The 14,717-nt window shown below is 31.5% G+C and overlaps 1 protein-coding gene across 9 annotated transcripts in view; it reads right to left on the reverse strand.

Moving 5' to 3' along the window:
* Window positions 1–4,338: 4,338 nt before the first annotated feature.
* Window positions 4,339–14,717, reverse strand: part of TC2N (tandem C2 domains, nuclear) — a 46,976-nt gene continuing 36,597 nt past the window's right edge. For all 9 annotated transcript variants that reach the window (XM_012547126.3, XM_023501287.2, XM_012547121.3 and 6 more), the window contains 2 exons: window positions 6,868–7,067; window positions 4,339–5,908 (listed from right to left, as the gene is read on the reverse strand). In XM_012547126.3, coding sequence (XP_012402580.1) covers window positions 5,798–5,908; window positions 6,868–7,067 — 311 coding nt within the window. In that variant the 3' untranslated portion in view covers window positions 4,339–5,797. The remainder of the gene's footprint in view (window positions 5,909–6,867; window positions 7,068–14,717) is intronic.

Below are 14,717 nucleotides of genomic sequence, written 5' to 3' on the forward strand. Positions count from 1 at the left end.
TGATGTGGTCAGATATGTGCTTTAAGAAAATCACTTTGGCGCTTTCTGATCTGCCATCAGGAGGTGGAACCAGTACCACAATCCAGATTTTCAGGAAGACTTTGATGGAGAAGCCCATCACATTTGAAATCAAACCATCCAACACTACTGAAAATGTCAAAATTAAGATATAAGATAAAGAAAGTATTCCTCCTGATCAATAAAAATTAATTTGTGTGAGCCAGCAATTATGGTGAAAGGGAAGATCAAAACACAAAATTAAGAAGACAATAAAGTAAAAAAGCTATATGCAAAGCTTCAAATAGTGTCAGAATGCTTCCAAAAAAAAATCTAGTAAGAGATCAAAAAAAAGTATTTTAAAAATCAAATATGAGGGGTAGAAAAAAATCAAGCAAAGAAATAAGAATTATACAAGAAAATCATGGGGGGAGGGAATCAATAGCTTAGTAAAAGAGACACAAAAAAATTACCAAAGAAAACAGCTTAAAAAACAGATTAGACCAAATAGTAAAAAGGGCAAAAATTCTTGATCAAAAGATCATAGTTGAATAGTAAATTTGACTTTCAAATACAAAACTCAAGAGAAGCATAAAAAAGGTAAATAGGAAAGTGAAATCTTAAGGGATTCAACAACATTAAATTGTTCACATTCCTACACAGGAAAATAATAGTTGTACTACCGAAAACATTATTAGAGCAATTAGGAGTATACATAGAGGGCACAATTGACTATGATGGAATAGTATCTAAAAAATAAAATTAAGAGGTGAAAAAGGATAAGCTAGAAGAAGAGAGAAGAGAGAGAGAGGGTGGGGTAAATTAATTTACATAGAAGAAAATGTTTTTACAGTGGAGGAAGATAATGATGGGGGGGGAAATAGACAATGTTTGAATCTTACTCTCATCAGAATTGGCTAAAAGAGAGAAAAACATACAAACTCAGGTAGATGGAGAAAATGATCTTAGCCTACAGGAAAGGGAAAGGGAAAGGGGAATAAGAGAATGGAGGGAGGAAGCTGATAGAAGGGAAAGTCAGAAGCAAAATATTTTTGAGAAGGCACAGGGTGAAAGGAGAGATTGAAAAAAATAAAGGAAAAATTAGGATGGAAGTAAATACTCATAATAGAAAGCTGGGGGGAAATTAACAGCAAGTTTCTCTAACAGCAGCCTCATTTCTCAAGCGTACAGAGAACTAAGTAAAATTTATAAGAATATAAATCAACTCCTATTGATAAGTGGGTAAAGGATATGAACAAGCAGTTTTCAGATGAAAAAATTCAAAACTATCTAACCATATGAAAAAAAGTCTTAAATCACTATTGATTAAAGAAATATAAATCAAAACAATTCTGGGGAACCACCTCAAACATATTGGATTGGCTAATATGACAGAAAAGGAAAAGAACATATGTTGGAAGAGATGTGAGAAAATTGTGACTACTGCTAGTGGAGTTATGAATTAATCCAACAATTCTGGAGGGCTGTTTGGAACTGTGCCCAAAGGGCTATAAAAATTATGCACACTTTTTGATCTAGCAGTACTACTACCAGGTCTAAATCCAAAGAGACAACCAAAAAAAAAAAAAAAAAAAAAAAAAAGGAAAGAAGGAATGGAAAAGATCTATAGGTACAAAAATATTTATAGCAGCTCTTTCTGTGTTGGCAAAGGATTGGAAATTAAGGGGATTCCCATCAATTAGGAAATTACTAAACAAGTTGTAGCATATGATCATAATGGAATATTATTATAATACAAAAAATGATGAGCAGGATGCCCTCAGAAAAAAACTGGAAAGACTTATAGAAACTGATGTAAAGTGATCAGAATTGGGAGCAGTGTATGCAGTAACAATAATATTGGCAATGATCAACTGTGAATGATACCTATTCTCAGCATTACAAAGCTCCAATACAATTCTGAAGGACTTATGATGAAAAATTTATCCACCTCCAGAGAAAGAACTGATGAAGTATAAATGAAGACTGACACTCATTTTACTTTATTATTCTTGATAATTTTTTATGTTTTCTTTCACATGACTAATGTGGAAATATAATTTGCATGACAACATGTATAATCATGTTTAACATTAACATGTTTAACATGTATGAGACTGCCTGCCATCTAGGGGAGGGAGTGTAGGGAGGGAAGGGAAAAGCTGGAACAGAAGTGAGTGCAAGGGACAATATTGAAAAATTACCCATGCATATATTCTGTCAATAAAAAAGCTATAATAAAAAAAATGTATAATCCATATTTAATTCCTTGCCATCTCAGGGTAAGGTATAAGGAGGAAAGTAAGAAAAAAATTGGGGACTCAAACCTTTTAAATGAATGTTAAAATTTATTTTTATATGTAATTGGAAAAATATTTAAAATTTTTTAAATTACTCTATAAAAACAAGTAAAAATGTTATTTCAGTAATCCAAGAAAGAAATTATATACGCCTAAAATTGGGATATTGTCTGTGTAGGTGAAGAGAAGGCAATGTCTGAGATACTATAGAGAAATAAATAACAAGATTTAGCAAATTATTGCTTATATTGGGTGGGGGAGAATGAGGAATCAAGGATGATAAGATTAAGTAATTGGAAAGATGGTGATGCTCTCAACAGTAATAATGAAATTTAAAACAGATTTTTGAGGGGAAAGATAATGAATTGTTTTAATTAAAGAATGGTGTTGGAAGCCAGATTTCGGAGGGTTTTTAAGACAATGCAATGAGTAAATTGAAACACTTCATGTAAGTGACTTTTTCAGAATTTGGGTGAAAAGTAGAGGAGTGGTATAAGATTTATAAAGTTTATTTGTTTTAATTTATGAAAGACTTGGATGGGTTTAAAAACAGCAAGGAATAAATTGGGATCAGGAATATATGTAAGTTGATCTTACCAAGCAAAGGGCTACCTCATCAGTTGAGACTGAAGGAGTATATAAAGAAGAATGCTATCAGAAAGATTTAAGAGGCAGAAGAGAATAGATGGAGCTCTTGGCTAATATACTCAATTTTTTCAGTTTGTAATGAAACAAAGATCCTCACCTAAGAGGATGGAGGATAGGTAGTGTGGTGGTATGGAAGATAACGTTTGGAATAGCTGCTAATGATAAATAAGAATCAATCAGAAAGGGATATTGAATTGTTATTCTTTGATAAGAATCCAGATGAGATTAATGGACCCAATAAATACATTTTCATAATTTCATTCATTTCCATTCAAGAATACTTAAGGGGTAAATCAGATTGAGAGTAGGAAAGCTAAAAGGCAGGGTGAGGAACAAAAAAGGAACAATTGATATTAAAGCAACTTTGTGCAGTTTAGATGTTCCTGAATAGAACGTATTTATATATGACATAAAAGTCTGAAGTATATAATTTACTTTGAACACAGATATTCCTTATTCAGGTGTTTCTCTGCCAGTTTCTGTATTTCCTAACTCCCACAAATATCTGAGTGCATTAGTAGGAGAAACTAGCCCAGGTTTATGTTAGAATATAATATATTATTCTTTAATTTTTTTAACTTTGATTTTTTTGTTGTTTGTTTGTTTTTGCCTTACCATAAATAAGAATATGGTTGGATTTAAGATATAGAACCTCCATCATCATGAGTGGCTAGTTTTATGTAAATGGAAATTCATAGGTGGGAGCTTTAGCAACAGCTACAAGTATCTTTGGTTACAACCATATACTCCCTAAACAAAGACACTGAATTTGAGAGTTACTAAGTGGTGAAGTACTATTCTCTAGTAGCCTAGACTTGCCATAGTGAATTGACTATTTGGATGTTTAATATTGTCAAATTTAATTGAATTAGCTATAGGAGTAACAAAATGTTTATTTTCCAGGTATCTTGGAAAATATCTATGGCACATACATAGGGATAGATATTAGTGGGGACTATGCAGTCTGGTCCTCCCACTCAACCCAAATTCAACTATGAATAAGTCATATTATACACTAAAATGTTCTAGTTCTCTTTTGTTTTTCTCCTCAATATGTTTCCATGATTCCATATAGGAAAAAAATGAAAGGGCATTTACTAAGTGTTATACTATCTGCCAAACATTGTGCTGAGTACTGGGGATACAAATACAAGAGCAAAGACATTAAATACAAGAAAAATACTTGACTCAAATTCATTAACAGATGCAAAATATAATAAAAGTTAACACTAATATATGAAACAAAACTGCTAAAATAATTTTCTTCAAATTTCTCTATTTGTATACTTCCAAAGCATGCATTAACACAATTCTAATTTCTAGGAAAAAATAATGCATTGCTAACAAATATGACATCTCTTCTTTCAAGGTCATTGTGAACACTGTCCTATGATTTTTTTTTTTTTTTTTTTGTGGAGAAAATAAAGAATTGGCTAGCATGCAGGATGTCAAGGAATTCCTCCCACCACCATCCCTGATGTCCTTGTACAGACCAGTTCCATGATGATACTGCAAAGCTTAAGAAGCAGAAACAAAAGGGATAGTAAATGAAAACAAGTGCTGCAGTGGAAAATATGTATTGTAGTAAGTGGGTTTGTAAAAAATATTAATGAACTGTAATTACATAAAAAATACATGAAATAAAATGAGAACTACATGGCTAAGTTGTGGCAGAATGCTCATAATCACAGCTGTCAAGAGAAGAAATCAAAGTGATTGTAGAGCACTTGGTCTACATTAGTCTTTGTGTCTATGTCTGTATCTGTTTGTCTGTCTGTCTGTCTGTCTGTCTCTCTCTCCATCTCTTTTTGCCAGCAACTTCTTTTGTCTAAGATGAAATTTCTTATACAATGAATTCTAATGAACAATGGAAAACAAGTTCCTGCAATAAATTTTCAGCTTTGGGTAACTATGCCTGTCTGTATGGAAACATAAGCAAATATTCCAACTCATGAGAAAAATGATTCATGTTTAAAAGGAAAAAAAAAAACATGGAAATGATTTTATGTCAATGTTGAGTTTTCCACTTATCCTCACTTCATTCTTTTAATTAGGATTGGCCACATGGATGTTGATCTCATTTTAACTTAATACAAAATGATCAGTAAAATACTTGAAGGATGAAAGCACATACATTTAGCTAAATTGGGAAGCCACTGAAAATCCATGAACCCTAGGTTTTTAATTAAATTTCAATCTTCTGAGGATTAATTTCATTTACTCAAGCTCTTATTTCATAGGGTAAAGGTCCATTAGCTTTTGGAGATCACACAGCTGTTACAAGGTGGCAATGTCATGCATTATGAATAAAGAGATTATAAAATATGAGTCAACTTTTCTTCACAGAGAATGAAAAAGTCAGGGGAAAAATATTTCATTAAAAATATTTGGCCTTTTGGGAGAAAGGATGTATATGAAGATATCCCACAAAATAGAGACATAGTGATTACTCTGAATGAAGTATTTGGCAGCAAAAGTTTTCCAGTTTCATAGTAGTGTTATCCAAGACTTGATTTTAACATATGAAGTTTTAAAAATATGATTAGAGCTTTAGGAAAATGGTAAACACAGAAAATCAAGATCTGTATTCTGTGTTCTCATCTCATTTGAAGTTTATTGTGTTGCTTTACTAATATCTACCTTTCATTTTATTGTCTATTTTCTCATAGATCTGAAATAATTTGCACAGATCTTTCTTTTTCTGGTTACAATCACTATTTATGAGGTTTCAACACATGAAATACCATGAAAGGCAATGATTTTCCCTTTCAAAAATGATTTTTAAGTTTTTTAAATCAAAATATTTTTTGTAAGAATTCCAAAGTCCTCTAGCAAACTCATAGCTATAATCTTCAAGATGGATGTAATTTGTGCCATTTGATAACAACCTTTTCTGGATTTGCAATTGTGTCTTTCCATTGATTCACAGCTTCGATATAGTTGCTGTCTTCACTTATCCAAATCTGTAAAAGAGTTAAGGATAAAGCCAATTAATCAATAAAAAAGCTAATCATCTAGTCTAAAGATAAAAGTCAATTCTTAAGAAAGACTGATTGTTCTTTTTGGTTTGCATATTGTCAATTAAGCATATTTTAATTGCTCCAGAAACTTTTGGGGATTTTGAGAAATTAGTAAAAGATCTGGTTATGTTCATTCTAGAAAAGATCTTGAACATGCTAGGGATCAGAATTTGGAAGAGGCAAGAAAATGGTGACAGATATTCTGTATGACTCCAGAATAAAACACAGCCAATTCAAAGTGATTCATGGTGTAAATGAAAGTGCATTTACCTAGTGTTTAGGAGATTCTAAGGTGCTAGCTGTGTTGCTAAACAGTGCAGAAATGTTTCCAAATTTCTACATTTTAATTAACACAAAAGTAAAACAAAAAATAGGGGTGGACTAGCTTGTTTCTAAAGTATATTTTTTCCCTTAATATTTTATAATTTTATAATTCTCCAAAGTCTCAGCACCATACTTTTTTTTTCTTTACCTAAAGTACTTCTGGGTTTCATGGTCCTTTGAAGTAATGGACAGTACTTACTAAATAAGGGTTAAAGAATATCAACAAAAATAAATTATAAACCGAAGAAAATATACAAAGTATATATTCTGGGATTCACAGCAAGTCTTGGTGAATATATGTGTTTTGAGAATCATATATACCACTAAAAACAACAAAGATACAAGTACCAGATTTTGTTAATTCTAGTAAAGAATCAAAATTTTATATTACAGGTAATTTGATGCATTTTTCCTATGTTTCCCCAAAAATCTAGAGAAAAGTCGTGATAATTATAAAAGTACATAGAGAAACTACTGGTCTTTTATAAAAAAAGAGAAAAAGAAGGTAATGACAAAATGATAAAAGTCACAAAATGATAAAAGTCACAAAAGATTTTTCTAAAAAAATCAAAACTAACCTGTCCTACAAAGTGTTTTCTTCTTACTGAGCTCCGACTATAAAGCTTGATAAGAAAATTAATTTCTTTCTCATTCTGTGTAAATGGAAAAATCATTGTTTCTCCCCACTTTACTCTACCGTTGTTGGATTTTAGTAGACGTGTTTTCTTCTTATAAATCAAATCTCCTGAACTAAACATTGCCACCTTCACAAAGAAATCTGTAAAATAAAAAATTGGGAAAAGGTTATTTTGTTTTTTGGGTTTTTTTAATTGAGAAATTACAGGTCAATGTATTTTAAGTAACTGTATACATTTCTTTTTCAAAATACTATAAGACAGAGAATATGTACATTACTGCCCTCATTTTATACATGAAAAACTACAGTTCCCTAACATTAAGTAACTTATTTGTAAACAAATAGTTATTGTCAAACCTAGATCCCTTAACTTCTGGATTCAAAATTCTTTCTATTATCATAACATGGTCTTCTCATTTTAATGATTACAAATTAAAACCTGAAAACTTTTTTGGGGGGTGGGGCAGAGGAGGAGCATCATCAAAATCAATTAAGCAATCATTAAACTTAAACTTAAAAAAAACTTAAATTACTAAAACAATAAAAAATAGTAGATAATGATGAAATCAAGAAAATAATTAGATACTATGTTTTTAGTTTTAACTAAAAATTCTATAGAATATGAATAGTATTATAGCAAAAAAAATTTTTTTTAACAATAAAAATGAGAACTTAAATGGTGGTAGTTGATCTTGCTCTTCACTCACTTTAGTTGTATATGACTCTTTGTGACCCTATTTGGGTCTTAGTAGAAGGATAAAACCAATTAATTAATGAAAAAGCTAATCACCTAGTCCTAAAATCAATTCTTAATTTTTTCTTAGCAGAAAATCTAGAATAGTTTGCCATTTCCTTCTCCAGCTCATTTTACGATGAGGAAACTGAGGCAAGCAAAGTTAAGTGACTTGCCCAGGGTCAAATAGCTATTAAGTGTCTAAGATTTGATTTGAACTTAGATCAGTGCTCTATACACTGCACCACCTAGGTCTCCAAAATAAATGGAGAAACATGTTTAAAAATATAAAATACCAGAACTGATGAAATATATCACAAATAGTTTGCTTTTTTTTCTGGATTTGGCGTTTTGTTTTGTTTTGGTCTCCTGGTTTTTACTTTTGTTCAGATCTTTCTCTCCCAACATGATTCATAAAGAAATGTATATTTTAAAAGTTAATATACATGTATAACCAGATAATAAATAAAACAATTAATAAAACAAGGTCATATATGACACACAAAAAAGTTAGAAATAAGACATTCTCAGAGAGAAATCAGACAAGCCACTAACAACATTTGTTCCACAAAAATATACCAGGACTAAATGAATCCACAATGAGTGAACTTTTTCCATAATTATATTTATAAATAAAATATTTAATTCAACAAACATGTTCAAAGAACTCCATAAAACATTATGAATCCAAAAATAAAATAAATAAGCCATCCCTGCCGTCCAGAAATTTAAAATGTAACAGAGGGTTTACATATATTGAGGGGAAGGGAAAGGATATGGACAACAAGTCGGCAAAGGACACTGAAAAGTAGTTAGGAAGGTAGGAGAACCAGGTGAGAACAGAGTTGCAAAAATCCAGGGAGGAGACAATGAGATAAGAAGTCATCTCCCTTCACCATTCCATTGTGGGAAAAAATGGGGCAGAGGTGGGATAGAGTGGCAACAAGGGAAATGACTTCAAAGGTGTCAAACATCACATATTAATATTTATAATGTTTGGATATATTGATTAATTTAGTTGATTTCCTTTTCTTCTCTTATTCCAGTTTTTCTTTTTTATTAAAAAAAAATGCCATCATAAGGGACAGATTTCTGGAAGTAGAGAGGGGAAATCTAGGAAATATAAAAATGACAACATAAGAAAATAACCAACTAAATATTAACTTTCAAAAAATCACTGGTAATGTCAGAAAAAACAATGATAGTCAACTGGTAGTATTAAAGGATAAATTACCAAGAAATGAGCATTTCTCACTTCTTGAGTTTAAACCTTAGATACTTACTACTTGTTTGACTTTGGGCAAGTCACTTAACTCTATTTGTCTCAGTTTCTTCTTCTGTAAAATGAACTGGAGAAAGAAATGGCAAACTACTCTAATAGCTTTGCCAAGAAAACTCCAAATGGAGTCACAAAGAGTCAGACAGGAATGAAATGACTAAACAAGTAAGCAGGCAGTCAGAAAGTGGAAGGTAAGCACTCTGAGCAGTATTTTTAAGGCATTTGGCTATAGACGAGCTATAAGATGATAAGTTGAGGAGAATGGCAGTCAAGTAAAGGATTAAAGAGAGATTTGGGTATGGATATTAGCAGCATGTAAGGGAATAAAATGGAAGCCAGTAGGTAAGACAATTAAAAGGAAACAGAAAGGAAAAGCTTCTAGAGAAAACAGTGTTAAAAGCTCAGGTAAAAGTTCTTGGACAAGAAGAATCACTTCTTGTTCAGACAATGGAATATAAGATGAGACAATGGAACAAAATAGACAAAGGGGCATTGAGACATGATTTAAAGGAAAAAAAGAGAGCTCCCTGCAGGTGGCCTCTATTTTCTCAGTAAAAGTAGGAGTTGAGTGTATTTTTTAAAAAATTAATGTACATGTATAACCTCGGGAAAAAAAAAAGAAAAAAAGGAGTTGAAGTCATCTGCTAGGAAGCAAAAGAGAGAGTTTAACAGAAAAAAAAAAGAGTTTGAAAGAGCTGCAAAGAGGGAAAAAAAAATAAAAGGACTGTTACGTATGAATGAGAGTCCAGTTGCAATTGAAAACAAATTTGTGGTGGACCCCAATCAGCAATATTTTTATATTTCCTCCAGGAGTATGCAGCAACAGACAAGTTGAAACAGACAATGCAGTAAGGGTAATCAAGAGTTATGGTTTGACAAGATGAGATGACAAGGAAGAAAGGATTCAAGGAAATAGGATCATAGAATTAGCTTACTATAGTCCAGATGGTGAAGAGAGATAAGTGAAGCTATAATGTAGCATAATGGACTTCAAAACAGAGACTTATGGGAGGACTAAACATCATGGGGAGCTTAAGATAGAGGTGAAAAAATGGAAGAGCAGGAAGTTAGAAAGAGAAACTTCAGAATTCAGGATTACAAAGCTAGCATAATCAGAGTTAAGAATAAAATATAAGATGTGATCCCTATATTTTTAGGAGGGGAAGTGATACTATGTCTCACGGAACTTTTGGAGATTGATAACCTGAAAGACTAGAGTGTTCAAGGTGAAAACAACAGGTATAAATAATTATAGAGATATTTACTATTCATGTTTGGGCTATGTCATTAAAATAAAAATGATAATACTTTAAAGGGGATACCTTTTAAAACTAGACAATATATTAAGAAAAATCATTTAGAACTATAAAGCATCTAAATTTTCAAAAGTAATGCAAGAAAGTCCAAATAAAGAGACTATAACACTACCAAACTCTAAATTTAACAGTTGTCATCAAAACTACTTGAAAACGGTCAAAAAAATCTAGAAAAGTACATCAATGGAACAAACAAAAAAAAATAAACAACAAAAAACTGTAATCTGGTAGTTGATAAAGTCAAATGTATAAATTACCAAGGAAAAATTACTTTTTAACAACTGTTAAGAAAACCAGAAACAAACCCTCTAACTCCACATTCTAAAATAAATTTAAAACAAATACATCTTAATAAAAAAAAAAAAGGTAATAGCATGACAAAAAAATACATATATTAGAAGAAAATGGATGAGGAGTGGAGGGAATTATTAACCAAACAAGGAAAAGAGTATGTTATAAAATATAAAACTGAGAATTCCAACACAATTAAGAAGACTGGGGAAGGAAAGGAAATCAAATCAATAAAGATCTAATTCAAAGATAAATGATTAAGTTTGAGGAAATTTATTTTCATTGAATATCAACAATAAAAGTTTAATATCCAAAATACATAGAAAAAAATACAAAGATGTAACATCATTTTATAAAAAAATAAATGATCAATGGATATAAACAGTTTTCAAAATAAGAATTGCATATATATATATATATATATATGCACACACATATATATATCTTTATATATATTATATGCTACAGATGAGCATATAAAAGCATGGTTTAAATCACTAATGATAAAAAGAAATATAAATCAAAACTCTGCAGTTTCATCTCATTCCAAACAAATTAAAAAATATGAAAATATATGAGAATATCCATGTTGTAAAGACAATAGGACAGGTATTTTGATGAGAAAATATTAATTAATTGAATTATTCTGAATTTTAATTTGGAATCATGCAAGAAAGATTAACTAAATTATCTACTGCTTTGACCCAATAATCCATTATTTGGCACATAACCCCCCCCAAAATCAGACAAAAATAAAGCTCCAATATATTCCAAATAACAGAATTCTATGTGGTAGCTAATAACTTGTAACTTAACTCTTTAACTATTATTACCCCTACTTGTTGATGGGATTTTTTTTTAAATTATGAATGTAAATTAAAAAAAAACAAGAAAATGAGTTATAAATATTGGAAGATTTTTGAATTACTTCAAAATGAAATAAACAGGAACCAACAGAATGATGACTACAACTATGCTAATTAAAAGATCAATAAAATAAAATTGAAATCTGAGTAATGGAAAATCTAATATAGGTTTTGAAAAAGAGACCTTAAAAAAATATATAGCTACTTCCTCATAGCAGAGAAGTGTCATATTTTTCAGGGTATTATACATTTTGTCAGACGATTTTTGCATCATATATTTTTGCTTAATTGTTTATTTGTTCTTTACAAGGGAAAGTTAATCAGGAGAGGGACTGACATAAATATAAAGGGAAAAAATCAATAAAATGCATTTTTTAACAGAAAATTAACATGCATATTGAAGTATGAGTCTGACAGCAATGGCTGAGGTAGAGAAGATTGAGAAATAAGGAATAAACAACTTAAGAAAGCAAAAAAGTGGCCCTAGATACTGCAATTACTGTAACAAAGACCTGGATCAGGTGATATAGACAAGATGGGGCAAACTTTAAAAAGAATGTTTGTTGAGTGAGACCAGTGAGAAAAAAAGGAATCTCCCTTTTTTTATTCTGGTCCAGAATGACATCAGACACAAGAGAAAGATGTGAGTTCAAATCTAGCCTTAGATATTTACCTGCTGTATGATTTTGAGTCCAGTTACTTAATCCTCAATTTTCCCAGGGGTTGTTGAGAGGATCAAGTGAGGTTATGATTGCATAGTGCTTCACAAAATGCCTGGCACGTAGCAAGCACAACCTAAATATTATCATTATTATTATTGCTGATAATTATCATTACTATAATATGTAAGGAATTGTGATGGGTGCTGAGGACATATACAAAAATGGGATAGTTCTTAAGTTTATATATTAATAGAACATAACACATAGTCACTAGGGAAGGACTTTTGCTCTAGAATCATAAGAATTGAGTAGAGCCAAAGGGAAGTCAATTAACATGCCAACTTCTGTAGTAATGGTATTAATTTTCTATTTTGCCCAGCTAAAAGGGTGATAATGCAGAGAAAAGTTGCCCAAGAAAACCCTCTGGTTTTCTGATAGAAAACATAAGCAACATGGTCCATGGTCAGATGGATATTAATGGTTTAATTGCATTTTTACTTACCCACCAAACTATCAGAATAACTCATCCCCAGGACAGAGTTTCAAAGTTGGGTGAATATACTGCCTCAAAAAGATGAGGCAATCTCTGGAGATCCAGTTCTGAGGGGTACTGAGGGGAACAGTAATTGCAGGACAGGTAGCAAGTCAATCAGGTTAACTTTGGTTTCCTCACAGATGATTTAATAAATTGAGCAATTATAAGGTGGAGACTATCTATACTTCTACATGGATCCTGATAGAGAAAAGAAATTTCACAAAATAGGAGAATCTTGAGCATTGGAAAGATTCCTTTCATCAAAACCATTATCTGAACAGGATGGGTTCATAGATTTAGAGCTAGAAGGAACCAATCCAATAGTCTATCCAAAATGCCAGCTCAACCCACTTAGGAAGAGCTGATTGCTAATTTTTTTTAGTGTAACAATTGACAAATGCAACAAATCAGGGCTTGATTAACTGAGTTGGGTTTTGTTTTTTTTTTTTTGAGATTTTAAAAGTGATGGCAAAAATGTCAATAATGCAGATTAAACTTAAGAATGCCATGTCTTTTTGGAGAACTAATCATTCAATATTTACCAGCATGCTGCTGCCTCTAGTGATGGTGAACTCATTATCTCCTGAGACAGCCAATTGCACTCAGCTCTAATTTTCAGAAAAATGTCTCTTATATAGAGCCAAAGTTAGCCTTTTCTGTCCAGACCTATGATTTCATTGGCAAAGAAAACTTCCAGTGAAGTAATTCCCTATACCAATAAAGAATAGCAATTGTTCTGCAATTTATTCTCTTCCAAAACTTTACCAAATTAAAGGAGGGAAAAAAATCTTTCTTTCTTCTCTATACTTTTCATTTCCGCCATTATGCCAATGTACTGTTCCTCTCAGCAAAAGACAAAACACATAATTGTAGCTAATAAGCATAATGATAATAAAACAGCTAATATTTATTTTTAACTTTAAGGTTAAAGAGTACTTTTACATTCTTTATCTCACATGATCCACAAACAGTCCTATAAAGAAGGCAGATCAAGGATTATCACACCCATTTTACTTACAAAGAAACTATAGTTTACAGAATTTAACAATCTGCTCAAAAATGTACAATGGCAGAACTAGAGCCAAATCTACTTCTTCTAACTCCAAGTCCCAGTTCTTTCGCTACTATACCATCCTGCCCATAAAAATGCATAAGAGCAAAGTTAGCAACTCATTTGAATTGAGGGAAAGGCAATCATTTTTTTTTAACTTTTTAAAATAAATATTATCTCATTTTAGAATTACCTCAATCCTGGAAGGTAAACACCAATATTATCTCAATTTTTATAGATGAGGAAACTGAGGCAGAGGTTAAGGAATTTGAATTCAGGTATTCCTCCCTTCAAGTTCAATGTTCTCCTTTGGGTTATCTATTTGCCTCAACTATTATGTTTTTAACTAAACTTTGGCCTATTAAAGTGCTAGAGTCTCCTTCGAAATCTTCACAATTCTACAACTACCCCCACCTTCTCATTTAATTAAATTGCTTTTCTTTAAGCATTATTATTCAAGATCAATATTCTTTGGGAGAAGGGATTAGTTACTAGTATTATGACCTTTTTTCTACTTTTTTTTTTAACTGAAAACATATTATTCCATATGTACTACTGGCTAATTTTCATATAGAAAACTGATTATGATCTAAAACACTGGAATTTAATCTCTTTTAAAAATAAACTTAAACATTTAGAGCAAAACATATTATGTACATTACAGACTTCCTGTAATAAGAGGCTAGAGAAGGCATAATATATAAGAAAATATGGCATTCAGTATAAGAACTTTAAAATTGTTAAGAGGTCTCTGAACTTATCCTTTTTTAAGTTGCCATGTTTTTCAGAAACACTAGATCCAGAACATGCAGGAGACCCTAAATATGTCAAGGATAAAGTAGCAGCAGCACCACCCCCAACTGACATAATTTGAGGTTTGCATCCCAAGCAAGGAATCCCATATTCCTTGCATGTCCTTGGGAGGCAAGACAAGCACCAGTCAGTCTGTGCCAGATAAGGAAAATGCATTTGCAGCTAAGTCCTTTGTAGATAAGTGGACCTTCATAACTTCATCTAACAGTTCCCAATGAAAATAAAAAATGTAGCTTTCGCCATAA

This window comes from Sarcophilus harrisii, chromosome 2 (genome assembly GCF_902635505.1).
Source record: "Sarcophilus harrisii chromosome 2, mSarHar1.11, whole genome shotgun sequence".
NCBI classification, from domain to species: Eukaryota; Metazoa; Chordata; class Mammalia; order Dasyuromorphia; family Dasyuridae; genus Sarcophilus; species Sarcophilus harrisii.